Source organism: Labrus mixtus, chromosome 11 (assembly GCF_963584025.1).
Source record: "Labrus mixtus chromosome 11, fLabMix1.1, whole genome shotgun sequence".
NCBI lineage: Eukaryota > Metazoa > Chordata > Actinopteri > Labriformes > Labridae > Labrus > Labrus mixtus.
In genome coordinates, this window is record NC_083622.1 from 4,575,716 (window position 1) to 4,603,370 (window position 27,655).

Below are 27,655 nucleotides of genomic sequence, written 5' to 3' on the forward strand. Positions count from 1 at the left end.
TCCAGCCACACAAAGTAGCTTGTGATGAGCTTTTGGCATCCTTCAGGAAAACTTAAGCCCTCTGCATATGGATGTTTGAGAGAGCGGGTGAGCTGAATGTAGTGCAAAGCTTCTTTTTTTTTTTTTAAGTGGCTGGAAGATTAAAAAGGCTCAATAAAAATTGCAGTCCACTATTTTTGCAAAAGACCAAACAGTCAAATTTGAAGCAGCAGAGGCTGAGACATTCTGACTTAAAGCCCCTTGTATATGGGTCAACTTTCAAACACTCGGCATCCTACAATTCCCATAATGCAGCTTGACATTTTCTGCAATATGTAATTCTGAGTTTTTCTGATAAACTCAGACATCCTCGATGACATCATGACACACATATTTTCACAGGCTGCGTCATACTGACTATTATTATATCTCATGTAAAATCAGTGCTGTTCACTGTCATATTAAATGTAAATTTCTATCAGATGGCATGACTCACTTGATGAGTAATAAACGGTACTGAATAAATCTGATGTCATTTTAGAGCATTTTGGGAGTTTCAAACTTAAGATATTTGCTGAAATGCAACACATTTTTTTTCAAATTTTTGAATTTTGCTGCACAACAGATTATTCCTGCTTGTATGCTTTTAAAAAATGGACATGTGAACATTAAGCAGGAGCCGTCCTCCTCATAGCTTTATGTTTCTATATTTCCTCTGTGCTGCTCTGGCAGTCGGCTTTTCATCCATGTGGCCTGTTCTTGGCGGAGGACATTCTTCCATGCAGGGCTGCTGGAGCAGCACCTAAATTATCCAATTAGACGATGGGGTGAGGCTGTCTGCAGGCCACAGTTTGCCTCACACACACACACACACGCGCCTGATCACATCAGCCATACACAGAACTGCACCGAGTCCTAATATATTGGATTTCTGTTAGAGGTGATGTTCTAATGTCAACACTGAGTCACCTCGTGCTGCTAATCCACACAAACACATCACAGAAACACGCTACCAAACACATTCACAAGCAGGCAAACACAATCTGTAGCTTCTATTTCTGTCCAGTCATGCAACCGATGGATGTGCGAGGGTGAAGACTGTTACATTGTCTGATGTATTGATAGATTGTCCTAAACTATTTAAGAATATTAACTTGTAATTTAAAGATATGAATGTACTTGAATTGAGAACAAATTAACAAATATATGGGGTGGCTGTGGCTCAGTGGTAGTGTCAGTCATCTCTCGACCGGAAGGTTTGGGGTTCGATCCCCAGCTCCTGACGCCACATGTCCTTGGGCAAGACACTTAAAAAAGAAATGCTCCCGCTGCTTCGGCGGTGGCGCCTGAATGTGTAATGGGATTAGTTACTTCTGATGGTCACTTAACATAGCAGCCTCTACCATCAGTGTGTGAATGGGTAGGTGTGACCTGCAGTGTAAAAGTGCTTTGAGTAGTCAGAAGACCAGAAAAGAACTATACAAGCTCAAGTCCATTTAACATATCTATCATCAAGATAACTTAAATAAATGAAGTACATAATGTCAGTGTGTTGAACCTAAAATGACTAAGCATTTTGACCTCTAATGAAATTATATCGCTATCAACTTCTTTGAGTATGTTTGAGTTGTATACATCAATTAAATTAGACGAACTTAAGCCTTCCAAATGATCTTGTTAATATTGAGAACATGTTCAGACAGACTGCCTCTGAAATCTCCCTGAGTTGGTTGTCCACACACGTCCCTCACTGAAGGAGACTCTCCCTGTTGGACGGGAGGGGTGGGGGGTCTCAGGAGGCAAGACATGAAGTAAAAGAAGAACAAGAAAGTGGTGGATGAAGTAACAGAGTCTGCTCTAGGATGCTGTAATGATCATTTCTGCCTTTTTATCAATGCTATGTGTAGTTTGACACAATCACAATGCCAAAAGAAGTGGAGAGGAACATGCTAACAGTAAACAGTAAACACAATGAAGCACTTTATTACATGCTCAGATATTCCTCGGCTGTGTGCATACAGTCTATAGTTGTGCGGCGGTCGTATAAAAACTTCACCACCCGCTTCTGCCAAACATGACAGCAGACTTTTTTCTGCTGGTCAGTATGTTCTTCTCCGCTCTTTTGTTGATATTGTGACTCTGCCGAAGTACACGCAGCATTGATAGAAAAGGCAAGTATTCTCAGTATAGCGTCGTAACTTTTTTTTTTACATCACATCTTGCCAAGAGAATATCTGGAGTAGTCATCTGACATTATCTAGATTTTTCAGGAGTGCATATGTGAAAACAGCTCCTTGAAACTTCAGGAAGTTGCAGTTTGGTGCAAGTGTGAAAGCACTGTAAGACATATCACTTCTGCTCTAAAGTTTGACTAAAGTTAGCATGTGATATATGACTCGTTAAAGAACCAAAAATGCTTCAATAAGTGTCTCACTGTTCTTAAATGTAATCGACAACTGTATTTGAGGCCTGAATTCAGTCTCTAGATTTCTCCGAAAGCTTTTTCCAAAAGAGCTGCGGGATGATTGACATCCCAAGTGTCTGCTATTGTCACAGCCTGACAAACTAATTTAGATTCCAAGTTAGAGTCAAAAACCGACGTGCTGCTCATCAAGCCGATGTAAATTCAAGTCAATCAAGTGGATATAAATTTGTTTGAGGGGACTCTAAGTCGGCCGCCTGTTGCTTCCTGTGTTTAATTAGTTATCTTGATGCTTTTTTTCATCGATTGGACTTATTTGCTGAAGTTCTGTGTGCACTGAAGCAGAGCAATGACAGGCCGCTCTATGTCGCAAGCTTTGTTTTCTGTCTAATTACGAGACATGTCAAATAAGTGAACCCTGCAGCAGCATTATGTCAAACTGCTCTCATGAACATCTTCAAACTTTGACCTCGATGACCTGAAAAGTCCCATGTCTTTCTTTATGTTTTGTTGTTTTGGCTTTAAACTAAATCATGTTTCAGTTTTTCTGGATTTACCGCTGAAAGTTAAGCTGTTCATGTTATCAAGTAAAAGTTGCCAGTGATGGCACGATAAATCGAAACACGATGCTCTGACTTAGAATTTTAAAACCAATTTCTACTTGGAAACTAGAGGAGTGCACGAAAAGAGAATTCAAAATAATAATAATAATAATAATAATAAGACAAATTCATCAATTATCATTAAAGTTACTTTATAATCAAAGTTACATTTTTACAAAGCGTTGCAATTCAAGAAAAAGTTTTGAGAATGCAAATCAAACATTTGTCAAGCACTAATATCAGGGGCGTGTCCAGAGGGGTGGCAAGGGGTGGACCACCTAGAAATCTGATTGGCCACCCCAGGTGCCACCCAAAAAATCCTGTCAGAGGCAAGACTTTTAGGTCTTTTTTTTGCCTATCAGTGTAGCATATTTTCTTTGTACTTTAAATTGTTTAATAAAAAAACTTTGCACATCAATATCACAAAACAGCTGATTAGGAATGAATGCACACCATCTTACTTGTAATGAACTAACTGGTAGTGTTAGTTATAAATTATATTATAAACATTATAAATCAATGTAATTTTTGCAATTTAGACTGTGCAGGAGCTTGCATGCAATTTTTTAAGTTCTTTAATTTTTCACTTTGAACATACATCTCCTTTTAGTCTCATTAAAAATGTAAGCCAATGTTGCCATCAGTTATTTGTGTCTGTTTGTGCACACATCACACTTCAGGCCAACCCGCTCAAAAAAGTCTGGACACGCCCCCCTGACTAAGTTATATTAAAGCTCCTGTGACGAACGTCTGTTTTTTTTTTTTTTTTCAACTTTGGCGCCCCCTGTGGACAAAGCAGAACCTCTTATCTCTTCACTGATTTTGTCCAGTATGTAAGTTTGTTTTGTTTAAAAAAATATATATATATCATCCTGCTTTTATTTAACAGTCAAATAAATCACTCATGAAGAACCTTTGTCATGATCAAAGTTCACATATGCACTCCTGAAAATGTCTGCACCTGAAATCCTCCTGATCTGGACGTTACTACACTTCACAACGGGAGACTTTCCCTGTTGAACGGGAGGGTGGGCAGGGTGGGAGCGGGGGGTCTCCTGAGGCAGGACATGACATAAAAAGAACAACAAGATGCTGTAGTGAGAATATTGGCCTTTCTATTAATGCTATGTTGAGTTGGATGGAATCACATTATCAGCTAAAGAGTGAAGAAGAACACACTGGAGAACAGAAAACATTACACAGCTGTTTACTTATGTGCACAGAGATCTTTTCAGCCGACTGATATAAGCATGCAGCACAGGTGTTATTGAATCATAAAATAAGTTTTCATTCCATGTTTGTTTATCACTTAGCCACCATTAGCCAAAGCATGCTCACCAACTGTATACACAACCACATTTAAAGGAGAAATATGGTACTTTCGAATCTACTTTTGAATTCTATGAATGTTCTCGTTACTCACTGAAGTCACCTGTCGGATTTTCTTTTCCACAATCCGATCCTAAAAGACGATAAGCTGCGTGTAGTTGTGCGTGTGATTTGTCTAAATGGTGTTGCCGTAGCTGTACGTCGTGCGTCTCCTTGGTTGAACGTAGATCAAACGCCGAGCAGACGTCACTCAGATCGGGGTCGTTCATTAAGTGGCATAGTTAAGTATAGTCACAGAGGCCCTTTTTTCTTTTGACATGTTTCAGTTCATGTTGGGTGCTAACAGCGCTGCACAGAAGCGGCTGGAATGAGAATGAGCTGCAGAGTTCAAGAGGCAGAGACTGAAATGTCTGTGTAATAAAATGTGAGCGTGTAAACCCCTGGCTGACATTTCCCCTGCTCGTCAGGTAGTTTTTGGTTGTTCCTGTCATTCATTTTATTTTGGAGCTGCAGAGCTGGAAATCTGAAGCATGTGTTAAACATAAAGCAGAATGTCAACATCACGTACTCATCATGCATAGTGGAAATACAACAATGTTTCAAGATTTTAGTTAAAGTTTGAATACTTCAGTCAGACTAAGTTCTCCAGCTCAGGTTATAATTTGACTGTGCAACTTTCACTCACTATTGTAGTCATGTCTGACCAGGAGTGTCTACACTAGGATACTTGGACTCACCACCTGGTCTACCACTATAAATAATAAATGTACTCCTTATAGAGTCCACTAAACCAATTTGTTGAGTCCATCATCGCTGCATGACAAGTTAAAGAGGAGTTCCTGTTATTAAATATGAATGCACAGGGGGTATTGTTATAAAAAAAAAGGTGTAAGGCTATTTATGGGTGGCGATTATTTATAAACTAGATGTAGGAATATTTTTAAACCAGTTAACACGTAATAATACAAATAATAATAAAAGGCTAATAATAATAATAATAATAATAATAATAATAAATAGATGGATGTATGGATATATGTGTGGCTGTGGAAGCAGTGTGCTGCTGAAATGTGTCCGGGCTCAGAGCTGCAGCACGCCGCCTCGCAGCCTCTTCATCACCGCGTGCACTCCTCTCTCTGCGGCTCTCGTGCGCTCAGCGGAGATGTAAAGTGGACTAAATAGCCTGTGTTGGATTTAAACCCGCTTTCTTCTGCTTTCGTTTTTTTTATGGAGCTGCCTTTATATTCACCGCATCGCTTCTCTCTCCCTGTGTGTGTGTGATCGTGTCTGTCTGTCTGTCTGTCTGTCTGTGTGTGTCTCTCTCTCTGTGTGTGTGTGTGTGTGTGTGTGTGTGTGTGTGTGTGTGTGTGTGTGTGTGTTTTTTTCTCTCGTGCAGCTCCTCTCTGCTGGGATCCTGGTCTGCCAGGGGCTGCAAAGCCGTGCTAGTCGACTCGTTCAGAACCAAATGCGTGTGTGACAGACTGTCCACCTTCGCCATTTTAGCACGGCTAAATCCCGAAATGGTAAGTCCGACAACCTCCCTTGACTTCGTTGACGTTAGAGCTACCGCAGACGGTGTGTGTGTGTATGTGTGTGTGTGTGTGTGTGTGTGTGTGTGTGTGTGTGTGTGTGTGTGTGTGTGTGTTTTTTTTTTTTACAGAGAGGATTTTGTGTGAATGCATCAGCTGTTTTATTTTTTTTCTCTCCAAAGGGCGTCATTGTCATTACATATCAACAGATCCTCCCCTCTCTCCATCTCCCCCCCCCCCCTCCTCCTCCTCCTCCTCCTCCTCCTCCTCCCCTGTCTCCGTCTCGACATGCCAAAGCCATGCTGCTAAATGTTGTCTAGCAAAGGAAATTATCTTTTTTTTGTTCATGACAAGGAGGAAGGCTATTTATGTGCTACAGGAGCATTAAGATGGTGCTGATCACACACACACACACACACACACACACACACACACACACACACACACACACTGAAATCCATACATGGCATGGTGAGTGGGATTTAACATCATGGTACAGCTGATGGATCTTACCTGCATCCACCCCCCACTCCCCCTTTCCTTCATTTTTTTCCTGATCTTTCAACAATGGCTTCCTCATATTAGCATATTTTAACATATTACACTGTCAGTGGTGTCTCCATGGTAACAAGGCCCTGTGGAGAAGGTGCTGCATTGCAATCCAATAACGTGAAAGAAAGGCACATTCAAATCAGCGACAGTAAGCTACGGGACACATTTCCTTTACATTACGGCTCTGCAGCTGTGCACAGTGAGCCGTCTGTGTGTGTGTGTGTGTGTGTCTGTGTGTGTGTGTGTGTGGGGGGGGTTATGAATTGTCTGGTTAAAACCTCTTCCCATCCCTGTGAGTCAAACGTGCCCCACTTTCTTTGGGGAAAAGGGCCAGTGTCTTTGTTGGGAATTTTTCATTCACTGCGATTAGTTATTATTAGACTGGAAATTGCCTCAGTAGCAGTTCGCTCACTAGTTGCCCTGGTAACAGTATGGGCACCATGGATGTCTTAAAGACATAGGAGGCGGCGTGCTGTTCACGCTGCTGCTGCTGCTGCTGCTGCTGCATGGCCTACAAGGGAGGCTAGGCCGCGGAAGCTGTAGGATTTCAGGGATCTATAGCTGCTCGGGGGTTGATTGAGGCATATTTGATTTGTGCTGCTTTGTTTGAAGAAGACGACCAAGAGGGAGGGCCGTGAGTACGCTTTGATGGCTTCATATATTTGTACACAGTATATGTCTGGATCGATACACGCTAACAGGCTGATGTGTGCTCTATCTGTGTTTTCAGCACTAGAATTGTGAATAGAGTGGACACAGAAAATTACATTTAAAATGAAAAAAGCTCATATGTGCACTTCCCATGATCTACACCTATATGCCCGTTTCTGGCCCAAGAATGTCAAGAAAGCTTAATTTGATGTATCCTTAAGTGGGGTACACATGCACTACCAGGTCTAATCCCCCCCCCCCCTTCCATTCAACCGAAGCCCTGATCGTATGCAACCTCTGAAGGATAAATAACATACATGTTTAATATTTACGATCCAGTCTCCTGTTATGTGTGTGTGTGTGTGTGTGTGTGTGTGTGTGTGTGTGTGTGTGTGTGTGTGTGTGTGTGGGGGTGGGGGGATCCAGAGGACAGCCGAGCACGCACTCTGTAGGTTGTCATGTGAAACGAAACGATAGCCAATCGGGTAGCGAGCTGACTGAAGCAGGAAGTACAACGACGACGACAGCAGCAAATCAGTTTGTACTCACCCTACCTGCTCGCTCTGTAACATCTCCGTATAGACGATGGTCACGCCTTCTCCGCGTCTTTATCTGTTGTTTCCCTTTCTTCTCCGTGAATTTTCAGTGAAAGGAAGTCCGAAACGGTTGCAAATTCTTCCTGCCGTCGTGTTTGTTTGCTCTAAAGTTGTGTTTCGCGGCACAAGATTTTTTGCAAGATGTCCAGTTTCTTGGAGTCAGGACTCTGGTTGTTGGAATCTGTTAGTTTGTGGTGTGATGTTCTGAAATATATCGGGGCTCTGCACACACCATAGGAACACAAAGGTTACATCTATGACAATTGGTTGTCTTGCAGGCATGAGTTGTGATTTCCTTGAAAGCATTCAAACATGTTGACGATGATCATCCTGTGTTTGGGATGAAGTATAGTTTTTATCCAGTAAGTTTGAATCTTGACATATCTGCAATAACCATTTTTTTCTGCCACTTGATCCAATGACTCCATGGTTTTTGTAAGTCGTCTTTTTTGTGTTCTGTTGTTACATACATCTGCCGCTCCAAAAATGACCAAAAACAAAGAAATGGGAACATCACAAAAAAAAGCACATCATAGACTTTTTGATACTTTTTTTTTTTTTCCAGGCACACATTCACGACCCACTGGAAACGGCTCCACGACCTGCTTTTGGTGGTATTGACCCACCTTTTCAGAACCACTGCTTCATTTAAGACCGGAGGTTGCCGCTTGCTTGAAACCCCTGAAACCACAAATTGCCTTTTTTTTTCACGTCTGGTTTTTAATCGGAGCTGGCAGTGGCGAGATGTTTGTTGGAATTGTAGCGTGTTACTTTTTCCCTCACTTGTTGTCTAGCTGTAGATCATTTCGAAGATAGTCTCACATGTCGTGTCTCCAGCTTCAGCTTCATACTGAAGGAATTTACATTAAAGTGGAAGTTGTCTTTTTATGTCGAACCTTTGAAGAATGGTGGAGAAGTGAATGTCCCGCTGTTAGTGATCAAATGTGTCTATTAGAAAAGCTAGGACAAAGAAAAACACTTAAACATGATTTCTTTTTGACAAATATAATTTGATCATCACCAGTTGAAGATTTAATATAAAAAAAACAACTATTGTTTTCAGCTGTGGTTTAATGAATTCATAACTGCATATTCATTTTCAACATCCCACTGATGGCTTTATTTGGTCTTGCTTCTGAATAATTACAAATGTATAATTTAGGACTGTGTCCAGTGCCTCGCTCGTGGATATTGTCTGAATCCTTCTTAACTTCTCAGGTAGGGTGAAGGAGGAGGAGGAGGAGGTGGAGGAGGACATGTCAGCAATGATGACCGTTACATTGATATCACTATGTGTAACATTTTATCTGCGATATCAGTGAGACACCAAAAAGTGGTATTAAGGCAAACAGTTTGAGGCGGCGGCGGTCATTAGATGCTAGTGGGCAGGCCGGGTATACTCAATGTTCAGATAAACTGATATGAACATTTGTCTTGCATGCATGCAGTTCCACCGCTACAGGAGTGCAGTGCAGGCTTAGGAAAGATTGAGTTTACTGAAAGCATGTTTCACAAGCAATTCATGGTGTCGGTCGTTGTTGATGTCTTTGTCTTTATCAATGAAAATATTGAGAGATTGCCATGAAAATGAGTGCAGGACTTGCTGGTTGAGATGCATCTGATTCCGGTGAACGCCCTGGCTTTTTCATGAAGGGCTTTAGTCATTCAGCATGAAACATATTTTAGCCCCTACTCCCCCCTGATGAGATTTTACTTTTATACATGTGAAGCTGAAGCCCTGCTTCTAGCGTTGTATATGTGTTTACACTTTGGGAACATTTAGGGAATCTGGATGAAATGTCCTGCCAACAACAACAACAACGACTGAAAGGATTGGAATAAGATATTTGTAAAACACTATGAATGATCTTAATTCAAATCGGGGATTCAACATGATTCGGGTTATGTTGCAAATACTAGCATGCCTAAAAGCCAAACTAAGATTGTGAATAAGATAAACATTTGAATGGTTTAACATCATGTCGTTAGCATCGAGTGCATGTTGCTACATTGGGGTTATCAATTGGCTTTTAGTACAGCTGTCCACACGGCCTCACAGAGCTGTTAGCATGGCCGTAGCTTAAGTCTTGCTCAGCTACAGGTACATCTGTGACATGTTATTATCAGCTGATAATTATCAGGGAATGCATAGTGGGGGTGTTCTTGGTTTGCTGTCCCCCACCTGTGCAGTCGACAGCCTGTTCACAGCTCTGCTGCAGCCCGCAGGTTTAGCACAGCGAGGAAGCTAAATTGTGGCAACTCTTTTGCCAGAAAATGAAGGAACGGCGACTCCTCTCCTCTCCTCATGCTGCCATCTCTTTCTACACATTCCATTATTATGTGTGACAGCCATGGCTGCCATGCTAATTATTCCCAATGCAACACATAGCTTCTAAATGGCCCCAGCCGCTCTGTCTGCAGCTAGCCTGCTACAGCCCCGGCATGATAAACACCCCAGCCTCCTTTTTTTTTTTCCCCCCCCTCTGCACCCCCCTCCCCCCCTCACTCCTCTCTTCCTCTCATCCCTCCTCCCCTCTGCCCCTTAGTCATTTCATCACACCATTTTTCATGCTCTGATGCTGCATTATATTTTAGCTCTCCTTCTCCCCCCCCCCCCCCCCCTCCACTTGCCCACATCATTTACTCTCTTGCTGCCACCTCTTGTGTCCGTTTTGCTCAGTCCAACACCGCTGCAGGCTTTTTAGAAGGAGAAACAGAGAAAACAATGTGCAGCAGTTAAAGACAAAAGCCCCAAAACATGAGCCCAGTTTTACTGCCACTGCTAGACCTGTGTGTTGTTGTTTGGGGGGGGGGGGGGGGGTTATCGGTCAGGAGTGTGTAGAGTGACAAGCTTCTTTGTCCAACTAGATCACAATTTAAGAACAAAGTATTACTTAACAAGATTGACTGAAGTCTGCAGGGCTGTAGTCTACTGAAGCATCTGCATATAGAATACAAGGAACCAGTATGCGTTTATTGTTTTTATAAACCTATCCCAGTAACTTGCCCTACCCCCACCAAGGTATTTTACTGCCTTTATTGTAGAGACAGGACAGTGGATAGTCTGACATTTTAAAGATAGAGAGAGTGGGGAATGACATGCAGAATGAGCCACATGTCCAATTTGAACCCAGGCTGCTCACTTCCAGGACTGTAACCTCTGTACATGGAGCACGCAAACTGGCGCCCCCAGTTCTTGGATTTCTTGACCATTACCAACATTTTGTTTTACAAAAAAAACCTCCATGACAGTCCTGCACAACATTTTGAAAAAAAAATATGACAGGCTAAGAGCCAAAGAAAGCTCTAAGTCTGTCGTTAGGTTGACTGTAAGTTAGGCTGAGACAGGATTTCCAACATGGCGGCTGCTGCAGATGAGCCTCCAGAGCCCCCTGTAGTAACAGATGGCTGACATCGATCAGGCTTCAAACCTTATGGTTTACCCCCCACTTTGTTGTTAGATTAAAGAAATGATTATGTTTTGGAGTAAGTCAACATTGAGAGGAGGTTTCACGTTAGACAAACGGCGTTCTCCTCGGTAAAAACCAATGGGCCTCATTCACCAATATCTCCGTACGTTTTTTTCTTAAATCTGTTCTTTTTTTAAAGATAAATTTTTTGGCTTTTTGTGCCTTTAATGGAGAGACAGTGGATAGAGTTTGAAATCAGGGCGAGAGAGTGGGGAATGACATGCGGGAAAGGAGCCACAGGTGGGATTTGAACCTGGACCATAGCCTCCATACATGGGGCGTGCGCACCAACCACTGCGCAACCAGCAGCCCCCCTTAAATCTGTTTTTAAGAAGATCCCAAGGAAGGTCACGTATCCTTTGCCCTTAAGTCTTGGGTTTGTTTTTATATTTGGTACAAATAAATTCATATGCGAGTAACCATTTTTTTTGAACATTGATTAATTCAAAATGTTGCCATTCTTTAGAGTCCCAGCTGATGAATGTGCTTGTTTTAGTCTCTCTGTAGAGTAGAGATATCCCTTCAACATGGATATTTAATTTTAGACAAAGTGTTCATACTTTGCCAATATTTGGTATTAATGGTCAAAATATGACATTTAATCAATCATCAATGTTGTTGCTAAATGACAAAAAACAACGTATTGACCATTGCAGCTCGGTGAGATAGTCAATAAGTAAAGTCAGGAATCATCAGTCTGGTTTTTGGGTGAGCTCTCTCTTTATTGGCTTTCATCATTCTTACTTTATTTACATCAGGTCCCACTCACTGGAGTGTGACGTTTCTCTGATGAGTGTTTCGATCACGCAGTCCGTGTAACTGAGAACACTACATCTTCTTTTTAAGAATCATGTTTGTTTACTGTTAATATTCACAGCGGCCTCCTCTGATAGATTTCTGGAGGAAATGACTTCCAGTGGACCTCCTAAGTGGTGATAGCTGGAGCGTATCCGTCTCTGCTCATGTGGAATAATGCAATCTGGTCACTTTATTTTGGAATCGGAGCGCTCCTCCTATTGGACGCAGCGTGAGACACCCAGACGAGCGCCGTCATTGGCTGAGGAGGAAGCAAAAGTTTGCCCGTCTCAGCAGACATCCTTTCCGTTCCAGTGCACTCGTAATCCTTTTCTCCCCTCCTTTTGCTTTCTCGAGGAGGAACTCACTGCAGTGCAGATTAATCAGAGGGATTTAATTAACTTGGCCCCTCCACACGCATCAAAACCTGGACACAGGACAGGCTATAAACTCAGCCAATTATCTCCTGCTAGAGGGTGGGGGGGTTAGAATCACTCTTACCAGAGTGCCCTCCTGTCCCCCCTCTGACCACAGCCCAGCTCATTCTATTTATATGTCCCTTTGCTTTACTTGGCCTTAAGACCTTACATTAGCATGAGGACAAACAGGGTTTGATGATTAGTGTGCTAAAAAGCTCGAGCACAGGTGACATCAGTTCTTTCTTGAGCAGGCTGCTGCAGATGGAGATATTTACAACCCCCTCTCCTAACAAGTCAGGAATCAAAACATTGAAACCCAATATTTGATTGAATGCGTTTGAACGTTAGGTGTCATATTCTACATTTGGTGAAGTCGATTGTTTACAAGTGACAGCACTGATATGGATCAGCATCATAGATGTCCTTTAAACTTACATGTACAGTGTTTATTGTTTTAACAGGAGCTGAATTGCTTTCAGAGTTTTCCTCCTATAAAAAAAAAAATCCCATAATAGTTAACGTTAAAAAATACTGTACTAATCAGGATTAGAGCAGCGATCTCTCAATCTAAACAATAACACAGAGATGACATTGAGGCTGGAGGGGAATCATGGGAGTTCTCTCTGCTGCTCCACCCCCACTTCCCATCCCCCCATATCCGATGAAAACGAACTCTGCATTGACCGTAGCGGAGACGAACGGGCAAAACCGACCTGAAGAAGAGAATCTGTTTACAGACGATGTATCCAAGATTAAACAGTACGGCAGCGTTCTGTAGCAATTTCCCGCTTCCTTATGCAGCGGTCTTTGACGTTACATCATGTGTTTCCTTGGCAACGGTAAACATATCATGTCTGTCATGGAAGCTCTGTCATGGCGGCCTTCTCGACCAGACACGTCCATTTACACCTGTAAAATTACAGATTTCTCTGGCTTTGATAACTGTTGGAAATATTTGATTATTTATGATTTTTTGTAAGTAACCAACAACAAAATCTATATATAACATAGGTTAAGTCATTTTTTTAATTAATTTAAATATTTTAGTGTAAACATTGTCATACAATTCTACATATTTTACCTTTAAAACACTAATGATGTGACTAAAGCTAATTAAAAGTCTGTCTTTAATTCTGACTGGAAAACTCTGATTGATGCTGAAAAGTTGAAAAAGGAGACACGTTGTCGGCTTGTGTGGCTTTGTTTTTGCTTTTAACAGCCGCGTCAGATTGCAGTGATTGGTCAGTGGGCCTTAGTTAGTCGGTGCACAACTTTTCCCCGGGAAGAAAAATCTCAACAACAGTGAAAATGTCTCAGAGTAGAAGATCTAGAGTTAGTGATACCAGGTGAGATCCGGCACTTTGGTTTAATTTGCCAACATGCTCCATGTGGACCTTGTTAACTCCCTGTGCCCCTGTTATTGAACGTTACATTAAATATATTTCTGATATGATTTAATGTTCATAAGTTAGCTCTGAGGACGTTTTTTCTCTCTTTCCTGCGAAGCTCCTAAAAGTGTTCGTGGAGAAAAGAAGAAAATCAAAGTTCCTTTTCAATGATTGTGTCTGTATTTAGAGATCAATATTGGCAAACTGAAATATCACAAGCTGTAAAGGGGTAAGCAAACAGCCTTATGCAAACACCAATACACCCGGCTGCTGCTGCTGCTGCTGCTGCTGCCTTGTTGCAATGTAGCCATGGCAACCAAGACAATGTCTGCTGTAGCATGGGGAGTGGTGTCGAGCTGTCAGGTTTTTATTTTATTTCAGTCATGTCTGTATCGTGTGTTTTTACTATTAAAAGGCAATTTTCAGTAGGCAGGTGTGTGTGTGTGTGTTTCTATGCATGTGTGTGTCTGTGTCTGTGTGTGTGTGTATGTGTGTATTTGTGCTGATTTGCAGTATCGTGGTTTATTCATGATTCACCTTGAAGTCACCTTGGTCTGCAGCCGAGGCACTAAAAGCTGACAGCCTGCTGACTTCTCTCCAACTGTAGATACCAGATACCTGTGTGTGCATTGTCTGTGTGTGTGTGTGTGTGTGTGTGTGTGTGTGTGTGTGTGTGTGTGTGTGTGTGTGTGTGTGTGTGTCTGCACGCTGGATTCCTCACATAATTGTATTCGTGTCAGGGTAGAAAAGCCTCTCACTGAAAGCTGTACCGGTGAAATTCTTTTAGTCGAGTTCATGGCATCTCTGAGGCTGTAGTGCTGGGTCTTCTCTGCTGTGTTTCTCTCTCTCTCTCTGTGTGTGTGTGTGTGTGTGTGTGTGTGTGTCTGTGTGTGTGTGTGTGTGTCTGTGTGTGTGAACTCCACTTAGCACCATAATCACCCTTCTGTACAGTCAGCAGACCAAAAGTATGTTGCTCCCAGTCCCTCTGCAGTCCCTGTTTCATACCGGTGTCTGCTTGAATCACTTATTTTACCCAGTGGAAGAGTGTTTGGTCAATAATTGTATTTAATCAATTACCATGGCAACCACATTGTGATTCTAGCATACACTCACTCCAGCATATTACTTAAAGTACTGAGGTGGATCATGACTCCCCCTGAAACAGAACCCTGCTTTGTGCGGCTGTAAATCCCTTTTTGTTTTCTACATTCCCATTGGTCAAAAATGTTTACACCATAGACTGAAAAACAATGAATGTAGTCACAGTGACATCACCCGACGCTTTCTCAACTGCATATATGAAGCCCTTCTGTATTCACTCCCTGCTACTTGGGCCCTTTTTCTAGCTGTAAGTAACTCGTAGGGTCTCAACTAGGATTGTCATGGCACCTGGTTTTTCAAATTCAGAGTGATTTAAGTGGAAATCAAACAACATCGACCCCCCCCCCCCGTTTCCAGACGACAGCAACACAACTAGAACCACATAAATAAAGTTTAACGTCTCATCTTCGTCTTTCGTTGACAAAAACTGCAGGCTCACTCCCTGCCAAAACTGTCTCGAATGCACAAAAACATTGGCAACATTTTGTTCACGTTTCTGAATTCATATAGTCAAATCTGAAATATGAGGTAAAAGGTTTTTCAGTGTCTTCCTGCATGACGGATTCAATTGCATTCCGAAAGACCACATTGATTGTGTTTACATGGACTTGAGTATCCCGGTTTGAGCCTTATCCTGGTTTTGATCATATTCCAGATATGACGTTTACATGCACACAGAGAAACCTGTCATATCCCTGTATCCATGATCAACACTAGTATCCCGCTTTCTGATAGCTCTCAGCCTACGCTAATGTCCGTTCTTGTGAAACACCCAAAGCACACAAACGATTTACCTCTCGAGAGTCGTGCTGCCTGCCTTCTGTGGTCACTTCATGTCTGGTCGAGCCTGGTCAACCCTGCTATGTCTCTTTGCAAGCTTTCCGCAATGAAGCAGTCGTTTTGAAATCCACAATTAAAAGTGGGTGAATCTCCAAATGCATGAGGTCGCAGCGGTTGATGGTCTCGTCTCAGCACTTGATTCTGATGGTTACTCCGGTATGTAGGGCGCATATCACCTGTGAGATGAGAAAATAGAGTGTGTCTTATACACTGATTTTTTTTTCAGTATTTGTTTACGATCAATATTTGTTTTTGTCTTGGGTGGAAATCTCTCCGGCTTGTTTCTGTACATCTGCGACATTTTTTTTTTTTTAGTTTTAGTGAATCAGTGTTTTCCAGTTCGATACAGGATTTCATTTTCCGCTTCTTGAAAGCTTTCGTGGCAGTGTACTCTGCACGCTGTGGCCTCCTCCTCCTCCTCCTCAAAAAAAAAAAAAAAAACATGACAGAGACTGAAGTGATGGTAAGGAAAAATGCAGTCCACTGTATTTGAACCATGAGTGACCCAGTTAGGAGGTGAGCTCTCAACAAATGGAGCCAGCAGGGGATTTTTTTTTTTCTTCTGCTTTTTGTATTCATGTGCTGACAGCTCCTGTCAAATGTCTGCACACACACCACAGATCTGGAAGTTTCTCTCTCCCCCGACTTTGTTTTCAGCGACGGTTCTAGGAGCTACATTTCTATTCATCACACTGTCAGCGTGTGGACTCTGAGACACTTGTGCATAATAAGTTGACATTTTGAGCTCAGGTAAACAGGAAGCTCTGCTGAATCACGATCACGTCATGAGATCTGCAGACGTGACCGCGACACTTTTCTCACTCGCCGCGTCCTCTTTTTTTCTTTTTTTTTTTGTCTTTTCAGAACATGGATAAGACACAGCTGCCGTCTGTGACGCTCATCGTGGGCTGCGGGGTTTCTTCGCTGACATTGCTGCTGCTCATCATCATCTATGTGTCCGTGTGGAGGTGAGATGAAGCGTCGTGGCTGTGGACACAATGCAACACTTTGATTTGAACATTGGACCAATAGAAATCTGGTTCTGCATCACACTATGAACTACAACAGAAAAACTCTTCTAAGTGGTGTTACTTGATAGTCCGAAAAAAATGATGTTACCTTCAACTACATGGTGATAATTCATTTTTTTTTTTTTCATATCTTCCCTGCAGGTACATTCGTTCTGAGCGCTCGGTCATCCTCATTAACTTCTGCCTCTCCATCATCTCGTCCAACGCCCTTATTCTGATAGGACAGACTCAGACACGGAATAAGGTAAGGATCAGTATTAGCATTTAGCATTGTAGCATATACTTTTTAAAAAATATTTATTTTGGGGCTTTAATGGAGAGATAGGACAGTGGATAGAGTCGGAAATCAGGTAGAGAGAGAGTGGGGAATGACATGCAGAAGAAGGAGCCTCAGGTGGGATTTGAACCTGGGCCGCCCGCTTGCAGGACCACAGCCTCCATACATGGGGCGCACGCACTAACCACTGCGTCCCCGTTGTAGCATATACCGGATGACTGTGACTTACTTCTCCTCTCCCTTCTCTGTGTTTCAAGGTCCTATGCACTCTGATCGCCGCGTTTCTTCATTTCTTCTTCCTGTCGTCGTTCTGTTGGGTCCTGACGGAGGCGTGGCAGTCGTACATGGCGGTGACGGGCCGCCTCAGGAATCGAATCATACGCAAGCGCTTCCTGTGCCTCGGCTGGGGTAGGGTTCCGTCTTCCTGCTGTGAATCATTCAGTCGGACTCTTGTCTTTCTTCTTCTGTGTGTTGACGTCCATTTCTTTTTTTTCCCCACCCTCTGAACCAGGTCTCCCTGCACTAGTGGTGGCGATCTCAGTGGGATTCACCAAAGCAAAGGGATATGGAACGCCAAGCTAGTAAGCAAACTTAAGATCTACTCTTCTTTATACTGTGTATATGTAAGGTTTTACCCCGTCGTGTTGTTCAGGCTCCTCCTTCCTGCCTTCATGTACCTCCTTTTCTTTCTTTTTTTAGGCGGTGGTGGTATTAAAACATTGTTTGGGTTTAAATCTGCAGTGAAATTAACCTCTGCCTTTCTCTGCCTCATCTATCTCATACCATCCTCATCCACGTCACGCGATCGCTCTCTCTCTCTCTCTCTGCTTTTCACCTCATTCTGTCCCTTCCTCTTTACAACCCCTTCATGTCTGCCCCCCCCCCCCCCCCCCTCTTTCTCTCCTCCTTCCTCCTTCATCTCCACATCCTCCAATCATGTCTTTCTACATCTCGATCTTCCTGCTTCTCTCTCTCTCTCTTTTAGCTGCTGGCTGTCTCTGGAAGGAGGCCTCCTCTATGCATTTGTTGGACCTGCTGCAGCTGTTGTCTTGGTATTTCCTCTCTTCCTCTTTCCAGTTTCTGTTTCTTTTTTTCGCCTTTTCACCTCGACACTAACATCGAAAAATGTTGACCGATTATAACATGATGTCAAAGCTTCAAACCAATACTTACAAAAATAACAAAAAGCTCCATCTAGGGACGTTAAAAAAACGAAACCATCTTGCAAAAACAAAAATTGTGTTTCTATTCAAAAATTAAAACTAAAAACAAAAAAACAATAATTAAAATAATGCACTATAGCAAGTCAGGCTTTTTGTAAATATGGCTAAAAAACGTGGTTTTGTACATGGGCAGTAATTGCCGTCACAATTTATTAAAAACTTTACCAGGAAAATAAATGAGATCTTTTTTTAGATTTAGCAGTTGTTCAGTTTTTCTCCAGTTTACCATCCTGATTTCCTTCCCTCGATCCTTCTCACCTTGCTTCCTTTGCGCCTCCTCTTCTTCCCCACCTCCAACTTTCCTCGTCACCTACCTCTTTTCCCCCCTCCTTTTCTTCCCTGCCTCCTCATTTCCTTCCCTTTGTCCTTCTCTGCATCTTTCCTTACTTATCTTTGCCCCTTAAATATTATTATTTACAGCTTATTTTCCTTTATTTATTTGTTATAATGGCTTCCAACGCAGGACAAAATGACCATTTAGACTAAATAAAACCAGGTGATTAAGTTTATAACTGTGATGTAATGAGGATTCCACAATCTTAATGATGCGCCTAACTCAATGCAACGCAAACCTCAATATCAAATATCAACAAACTGTAAACATGAAGAGAAAATGTCTTTAATCTGTGGTTTAGGATTTAGACCTGAGTTTTTAATGCGACACCATGCACAAAGAGCAAGTCGATTAGCACATGAAAAATATAATTATTTCAATAATCATCTTTGCTAAGAGTTAAATGTTATTTGAAATAAATTATCATTGACTGTAATTGTTTCTGTCAAACTCTTTTATGAAGCATTACTAACAAAATTTTAAAAAATACAATCGTAAGTAAATACTTCAATAACGGGTAAATACTCTGATTGCTGCATTGATCGGCTCCTTACATTAAGAGTTACATTTTGCATTGGAGTTTAAAAAGTAAGTGTTGGTTTAATACATTCTAATACAGGCTATATACGAGTAGTTCAGATCGTCTGATATAGAGTATCCTCACATTTTAACAGTTTCAACATCCTGCAGTCAGAATAGAACGAATGTGAACGTCCCTGATATAGATCACTATGGTGGCCCTGATGGACAATTGCACAAATATTTCATGAATGCAAAAAAAAAAAACATTTCAAATGTAAAAAATATTGCATGAAACACAAATATAAATATAAAAAAAGTGAAAATATTACATGAAAAATATCAGAAACATTTTACTTATTGGAAAAAAAAAATCCAACTTCTGCAAAAAAAAAGTAAAAAATTAGTTTCATGTTTTTTTTTTTTTTTTTTATGATTTTGTGTTTAATGAAATATTTTGGCATCTGGTTGCAATCATAAAGTATTTGAAATGCTGTTGACCTCCAGGGCCACCGTAGATACTGGAACAAAAATAGATAAATAAAACGCTGCCTGCACTCCTTTGATGTTTAACCCACACCAGCGCTAAATCCGCGCCTTAAATCCCGCGGCAACACGTTGTCCTTGTTTCACTTCATCAAAATCCATTAGTGACAGTCGGAGTGAATCACTTCCCACCGTCTTCTTTCTTACCTTTACACCTACACGTGCACAGCTTGTTTAGTGCTCCTGCCTCACTTAGAAAAGAGCTACGGCTCCAGTTGGCATCGGCCCATTCAGAACAACTTCACAGCGACTTGTACTACAGATTTTTCTTACACACACAGGGAATCCTCAAAGCAGTCAAATTGTAGGAACTACTACAGGCACAGACATTCCCCCCCCTTCTCTTTGATTCCACACTGCTCATATTTTATGTATGTGGTTTTTTTTTTTTCTTCCTCGAGCATGCTGTCTCTTTTTAAAAAGGGTAACATATTAGCCATGCACAGTGTCATCTATATTAAAGCTCTCATCCTTCATTGAGTGCTTGAGAGTTTGCTTTGACTAACACTTCAAGTGCTACAGTCTAGTATTTGTACAGATCAGAGCTTACAGTAAGTACAGCATGCGTATGTGTGTGTGTGTGTGTGTGTGTGTGTGTGTGTGTGTGTGTGTGTGTGTGTGTGTGTGTGTTTGTGTGTGTGTGAAGACATTCATGAGCATGCTGTTATGTAGAACTTCATCATCTTCATCTCCCATCAGGATAGAGCTGCATGTTCTGAAGTAAATGAAAGTGTCTTTGCTCTGCTTTAATCCTGTGCCTCTTCTCTTTGGCAGGTTAACATGGTTATTGGGATTCTCGTATTTAACAAACTGGTGTCCAAAGACGGCATTACAGATATGAAACTAAAGGAGAGGGCGGGGTATGCCTTATACCACACATCCATTTTACACAGCGACCTATAACCAGCCTGGTAGCTCAGCTAGGGGGAGGGACTTACACAGTCATTTTTTTTTTTATGTCTGAACATTGGGAATGGGGATAAAGGCAAGAAAAAAAGAAAAAAAAAAGCAATGAAAATGTGTTTTCTCATCAAGCTGAGACCATAAAGAATGATGGTAGAATCATAGAGTTAAACAGTGCATTGAATAAAAAAAAGGGTAAGAGAAGAAGAGAAATGTGGGGAAGGCTGTCTGGTTATTGGTCCTGCTCAGGCTGAGCGATATGATGACTCATCCCATTGCTTTCTCTTTTGAGTTTCCAACATGTCACATTTTCCTCCAGCTGCTCTTTGTTTTTGCAGGTGTTGCTATTGATGTTAAAGTTGTGTAAATCCATCCACGTCTTCTTTTTTTTTCTTTCTTCTTCTTCTTCTTCTCCTGTTTGGTTGTTTTCGAGTAAAGGGAAGCAGGGCTTTAAAAGCAGCAAGACCCAGTGAAGAACGCACTTCTGTTTGATTTTTTTGTAGCTCTGACCACCAAGTTCTGTACGTGACATTGTACCAAACACATCGAACAAACGGTGCTGAAACGAGTTCTTTGGTAAATGCAAAGTTTGCATTACGAACAGAACCAGTGGCCAAAGCTGCAAAAATGACGCTCAAGTTTTTATAAACCATAGTTTCCTTTTAAATTGCATTTCTTCGTCTTGCTATTAGGTATAACAGAGTTTAAAAGAGAGATTCAAGTGGAAAAATGATTTGTAACTTCAAGTCATGAAGTTTAATAAAAGGAACACTCCAACATTTTTAGAGAACATCTGCATAGAGTCTCACATCCCTGGTATTTTTCAGTTTTTCTTTTGGCATCACAAACTGGTCCACATTGGCAGGAAACTCCAAATAGGTGATTCCCCCCCCCCCCCCCCCCCCCCCCTCAACTTGATTGGTCTGATAGAGAGAGGTCACTGCTGAATTATGGGTAAGAAACAGGGACCCAAACCCAATCCCATTAAGGACCCGGTTCTGCAATTATGCAACCCTGAAAAAATCTGTAACGTGTGAGTTTATCAATACTGCTCTTTGCATCTTGCGGGTCCTTTAACGTTTTGTTACATCTCGAGTCAAGTCAAGTCGTTTAAATCAAGTCACTTATGCATAAAATAAACATTGGCTGTCTAACTAAGTTTTCCAATACCGTTGAATTGGCAGCCAGCGTGGTATTAAAGTACGCAAAGAAGAATTCTAGTGCTCAGTTGCTTGCATGGCGGTCTGAATGTGCACCTATACTTTTTAACTCTACGACGGTTGTTTGGCCGGCTGGAAAGCTGCGCCAGTGGATAAATCTGAAGAGCCTTAATGCACGATATGGCAGCTGAGCGAGCTCATGCATCATACTGAAGGATTCTGGCCAACCTAGCATACATCCAGACCCTTCTCGCATACAGCAAATTGCATTCTATGAATTCGTAACATCATCGACTATGAACAAATGTGGTTTCAGAAACAGCCTTTGTTTGGTTGCAACACCCAGAAATAACCCTTCTACAGCATTTTCCCCCTGATATCACAAATTATATCATAATTGCAATGAGAGGAATAATTATTCAAAATAGGTCAGCTCTAATTGAAACTGTTACATCGCCTTGAGCTACCTCTGAGCCTAGAGGCTTCAGACCACTGGATGTAATATTACTCTCTTATTTACCATATAATACATTATAACACCTTTGGAAAGTTTCTGTTGACCCCGTCTTCACGTGTCTCAGCCCCATCTGACTTCTGGTTTTGCAGCATATTTCAATAAATGTTGGAGTGCTCCTTTTTAACGTTGGATCTCTAAATACGTCAACGCCCGGACAACTATGTGCACTGAAAGGACATATTGTTGCGACCACTCATGTCTTAATTATAAAGACTCTTTTAGCATTCATCTCAGCCAGTCAACATTTTTTTTGAGACTTTTTTTTTAACCCCAGTCAAATTGGTGTGCAGATCTGTGAATACATTTTTAATTACAACATTTTTTTTAGCCCATACACGTTAAAACATTTCCGTTAAAGTGAATTGGCTGACAAATAGGACATTCTGCCCGTTAAATCCCAGATACACACTCGCACCCTGCTCCCCGTTACCCCCCGCAGGCTGTTCTGTCTCCATTGGCATCGTTGGTGCATTCACAAATGTTATTTTCTTTCTCTCTCTGAAAAATGTTTTCTTTCTTCAATGATTCTCTTTGTTCTACTGTACCTGTTTTTATTTTTTGCTGTCTGAATTGTCTTGCGTTCTGCACAGAATCCCCTCTCTCTCACTCAGGGCTCTCCAATCAGGAACACATCAGTCTCAGAAGCCCCCTCCCATGTCGTCAGTGATTGGGTAATAAAAGACCTGGCCATCGCACCTCCTCTCCTTAACGTAGAGCCGTAGCAGCCCCGCCCATCACCAAACCTGCTGAATCCTCTAGCAAAGCACCTCTGATTGGCTTCCTAGTACTTCCCGCATAATTATCTCCCTACTCTAATATCGACCTTTTAACGTATGCTAGCTCCTGTTAGCTGATGGAACTTAACACACTCTGCTTTTAGAGAAACTGAGACTCTTTTTACAATAACACTCTCTAGTTGCAGTGCAGCAATGTTAATATTTGCTATTTACTTGACTAGTATGGGTGTGCATGTGTGTGTATGTGTTTGTAGGTGTGTGTGTGTGTGTGTGCAAGTATAGAATGGTAATGATATGATCGTAGAGTCTTTTTCCTGCGTCTAATATAGTAACTTTGTGTGACAGTGAGGCCTGGTCGAGTAGCTGCTTGAAATGTATTTCCATTACTTTTGTCTGAATGCCACTGCAGACTGTGTTACTTCCTGGTTTGGTAATCTGTTACAACCTTAGCTTGAAGCTGCTTTGGGGACTTTTTAGCTGGTCACCTAACGGACTGAAAATTATACTGTTACATGTAAATGTCCTACCATAGCAAACCAGAGTGTCAGAAAGAACACTGGGGTATTTATATGTAGTTATTTTCAATGTCTGTTGCTGCTTCCTGTGGGTCACTGTAAGACTGCCGGCAAATGGTCTTAGTTTAAATTTTACATGGAGATAATTCATGAGGGAGTGAGACCTGCGGTACTTCGGCCAAGAAAAGTTGTACTGCTATGAATGTAGAGGTCCACAAGATAAACACAAAATGAATGTCAACTGGCACTTCTCCAGCTACCAGACCAATTTCCAGACTTGGTCCGCAACCGGGACTTGAACCGGTGACCCTTTGGTTCCAAACCCAAGTCCGTACAGACTAAGCTTCTGCCGCCTACACATTTCATGACAGATAAGCTCAATGTGCTTTACATTGAGGTTAAAAACACAGAATAAAACAAAAAAATTTTAAATTAGAAATCATGTTCAAACGAAGCTAGGGTTGTGATTGAAACTTGTCCGGTGACCAATCAGCCTCTGAGGGACAAAAAATCAAATAAGTGAAATAATGCATGACAGGTTTTTTGAAATGTCGTGTTTGTGCAGACTTTTTGGTCTTCAGGCTGTCTGTAAAAGAAAAGACAAAGGACTTTTCTTCTGTTTGGTGACCAGCCTCCACCCACTTGCCTCCTCCTGCATGTGTTTCTCAAGGTTCAAATTGCAAAAAACATGTTTAATGAAGCTAATGAATTTGCTGCAGCACCTAATTAAGAGCACGGCAGCGTCTGCAGCAGGCAGGTCTGCTCACACACCTTGGAGACGGGCCTCGCTGCCGAGTCGCCTTCCTCCACAAATTAGAGGCTAATTCGCTGTGAAAATTAAAACACACAGCAGAGGCATAACTTCCAACCCACACTGGAGTTTGTTGCCTCCTTAACAAAGGCTTCAATATTTACATTTACAGGTTCGGGTAGCGTGTAAATCAAATGAAGCGTTTTTAGTCCATCAAGTCCAAAGTGTTCCAATTTGATGCAAACTGTCAGAACATCTTGTACAGAAGTAATGTTTCACTTAAGGACCAGATCAAGTGGATGTTTTTCTACGTTTGATCTTAATTTTTTTTCCGCCTAATGCATCTCAACCCACCCACCCAGCCACCCACATTTCGACCCTCGATCCTCCAGTCCAGGGAAAAACCGTCTTGTATTTCCAAAGGACTTGATTGCTTTTTAATATCACTGCCTCAGGACCACATTTAGAGGCTGTATTGCCCTTTTTACTTGAAATTGAATTTCTTCTATTATGTGATTTTTTTTTTTTTTTTTTTTAATCCAGACGTCCAGAGGCTACAAAAATCGATTCTCTCTCGGCTCTTGAACTTTAATTGTTGTTTAGCGGGAGGCCATATTGTTAAAAAAAAATAATTATTTGTTATGACCGGTCAATATTTCCAGAATTGTAGTCAGTCCTTAACTCACATAGACACTGCAGAAATATGTTTACCAAGTCATAGATAGAAAAGTGGGGATTTAAGGAGGCTTAGAGTACAGTCTGGGAATCTTCTTTTTGCCTGATACTAAGAAAATCAATACTGTTTTTATTCTTCAGTCAACTTAACAACACTAATGACTTTGCAATAGAAAAGGTATTTTGTTGCGTTCAGTGGATTTTTTTTACTATTGCTGCATTGTCTTTTTTTTTTGGAGCATCTTCAAATTATTCTTCTGATCATCTGTAGAACTTTAAAGGCAGAAAGTGCGATATTTTACACATCAATACAGCAGAAATCAAGTTTATCCTCCGTAAATGTCTCTCTGAGTCATGACTGTCGACAATGAGTGAGACGCCCGAGTCCTGCCAGCTGTATTGTTGTGAGAGCTGTGTTTACGTCATGTTTACATGGACGGGACGGCTTTGTGTATAAAGCTGTTTTAGTCAAGGACTAGAGAAAAGAAGAAGAACATACTCACTGCTTATGTGGACGTCACATGAGTTGTCTTTATTCACTACGAGCTAACCAAAATGTGCTAGCATTAGCCTGCTAAGTCTGTGATCCACCTGCAGGTGGACTCAGGCACGTTTTATTGTGTTAAAATCAGCTAAAATCCACAAACAGGATCTTGGTGTAGGTTCCTGCTGAGTCCGGATACCTTGAGGATGAAGTGGAGAGCCAGGTTGACAGCATCATCTACAGACCTGTTAGCTCTGTAGGCTAACTGCAGAGGGTCCAGGACAATTTTGTCCGCCGCTTGCGCTTAATGTTGCTTAATCATGGTGCGTTCTAATTGACAACTCGAGAGGGGTTGGAGGTGTGCCGCTGGAGGAGAGCGGAGGCTTCAGAATAGCGGAGGTGTCGCCAAACAGCAGTTTGTTTTGGTTTTGGTTTAATGCTGGTGCTCATGAAACCAGATATCAAACCTTGGGAAAAGCCTTTCTTTTTGTTCAATTCATTTTTAAGCTTTCAGTCACGTCCTTTGTTGCTTTGTGAATAAAATGTGACATATCAGAAGGTCTTAACTAGCTTAGTTTAGTCTCTTTATGTTGGCTTTTTCTTTTCAATCAAAGAGTCGGATCGTTTATTTTACAAAAGCTCGTCTTTTCTACTTATGATTCCACAAAACACTCCGTTTTTCTACTTCCAGTCACTGAACATTGTTCATAACATTGATAGACAAAAGAGCAGCCTCCACTTTGCAGCTCTCTGCCAAAAAGAATGGCTGTTTCAGAGAAGGCACACGGTGTTTTGATGACTTAATTGCCTTTCATAATTTACCGCTTGTAATAAGTCAGTATTTCATCACAGCTGTGGTAGTGGTTTTTTTTCCCTTTCTTTTAGTTAGTTACAAATATTGATGTATCCTGATGTTACTTGCATGTGTGGTTGTCGAGTTTTTGGGATGTGTTCGTATGTTTGTTTGAGCTCCGTAATAAGCAGTTCGCACGGATTGGGATGATCTTGGGGTGAGCCACATCCAGCATATCATTAATCAGAGCAACAGAGATGTAAATCTAAAGAACGGTACGAGATACAGACGGCCTTTGGAGGAAGCCGAATAAACGGTTGAGTGAGTGAAGTACTGGGAATACAGAGAGGAGTTCCTTCAGGTCGTCAAACAAGTCACGAGTGAAGTCATCCTTTATCACATTTATTATCCAACAATGGATTTTTTTCTCTGTCCCTGCCTCCTCCCCCCCCCCCATGAGTCACACGCAGGTAAAAGCCCAAATCGCACGCAACACACACACACACACACACACACCAAACGCCACGCTGGACTGTAGCCCTGAGAGAGAGATTGTGCGAGAACACTGTGACTCACTGTTTGCGTGACTGTTTTGTGAGTGGCGCACACGCACCAGTGCGAGTCTGTGTGTCGGTGCATTTGTATCTGTTTGTGTATGTTACAGCGTGTTAATTTGACTTTGCAGTCAGATGACAGTGCCACTGTACAATATGACGCTCAAATGTGCCAAGTGCGGAGTTATCTCTTCGGCTGACGTTTCCACCACAGCTACCAGTAACGCCATGTTAGTCCCGCTAATTATTTTTCCTTAACTCTTCTTCCCTCTGTTCTCTCCTCTGCTGAATGCCTCCTCTCTTCTCCACTCACCTGATTGGTTCTCTGTCCTTTTTTTATCGCTCTGTCATTTTTTTTCTTGCCCTGGCAGGGAGGAGTTCACTCAATATGAAAGGCTCCTGAAAACTTACGTGTGTTAACTGTATATGTAAATGATTCTGCATACATGAATGAGGAAGGGAAAGAATGTGTTAGTGTGTGTGTCAGTGTGTGTATGTTACGTGTCCCTAAGAGATCACCAGAGTCACAAAGCTGATGGAATGAATGCGGAGGGCGTTAATACAGTTTAATCGTCTCAGCTTGTGTGTTTTTTTCTTTGATATCCAGGAGTGCCCGTAGGTAGATCATCTCCAACATTATAAATCTTTTGACCTTCATTTTGTAGTTGTCTCCTACAATCTGGAGTAATCCGTCTCGATTTTTGTAGGGAGCCTTTCTCTCCGCTGCAATCCAAAAATACAACCCTCAAATAGCTGCTCTTTGCTTTAAATAGCCGTGACTGAAGAGTTACTCATCATTTCTCTAAATAGTCTGTATTTTGACATACATCACAGACCAGACAGATGTTTGATAGTCTGGCTATTGGCTGCAACTACTTAAGCCCTGTTTCCACCAAGCGGTCCGGTTCAGTTCGGTTCTGTACGGTACCCATTTATTGGCGTTTCCACTGTCAAAAGTTGGGA

General features: G+C 41.7%; 1 protein-coding gene across 12 annotated transcripts in view; it reads left to right on the forward strand.

The window, feature by feature from the left end:
- The window catches only part of adgrb1a (adhesion G protein-coupled receptor B1a), a 154,505-nt gene that overhangs the window by 108,647 nt on the left and 18,203 nt on the right, over window positions 1-27,655 (forward strand). For 7 of the 12 annotated variants that reach the window (XM_061049655.1, XM_061049644.1, XM_061049647.1 and 4 more), the window contains 8 exons: window positions 5,729-5,855; window positions 16,538-16,641; window positions 16,846-16,948; window positions 17,239-17,389; window positions 17,493-17,562; window positions 17,967-18,033; window positions 20,378-20,463; window positions 26,824-26,922. In XM_061049655.1, the coding sequence (XP_060905638.1) occupies window positions 5,729-5,855; window positions 16,538-16,641; window positions 16,846-16,948; window positions 17,239-17,389; window positions 17,493-17,562; window positions 17,967-18,033; window positions 20,378-20,463; window positions 26,824-26,922 (807 nt within the window). Of the gene's footprint in view, window positions 1-5,728; window positions 5,856-16,537; window positions 16,642-16,845; window positions 16,949-17,238; window positions 17,390-17,492; window positions 17,563-17,966; window positions 18,034-20,377; window positions 20,464-22,773; window positions 22,855-26,823; window positions 26,923-27,655 lie in introns of all 12 variants that reach the window. The other 5 variants (XM_061049650.1, XM_061049651.1, XM_061049652.1 and 2 more) reach the window with 3 other exon arrangements.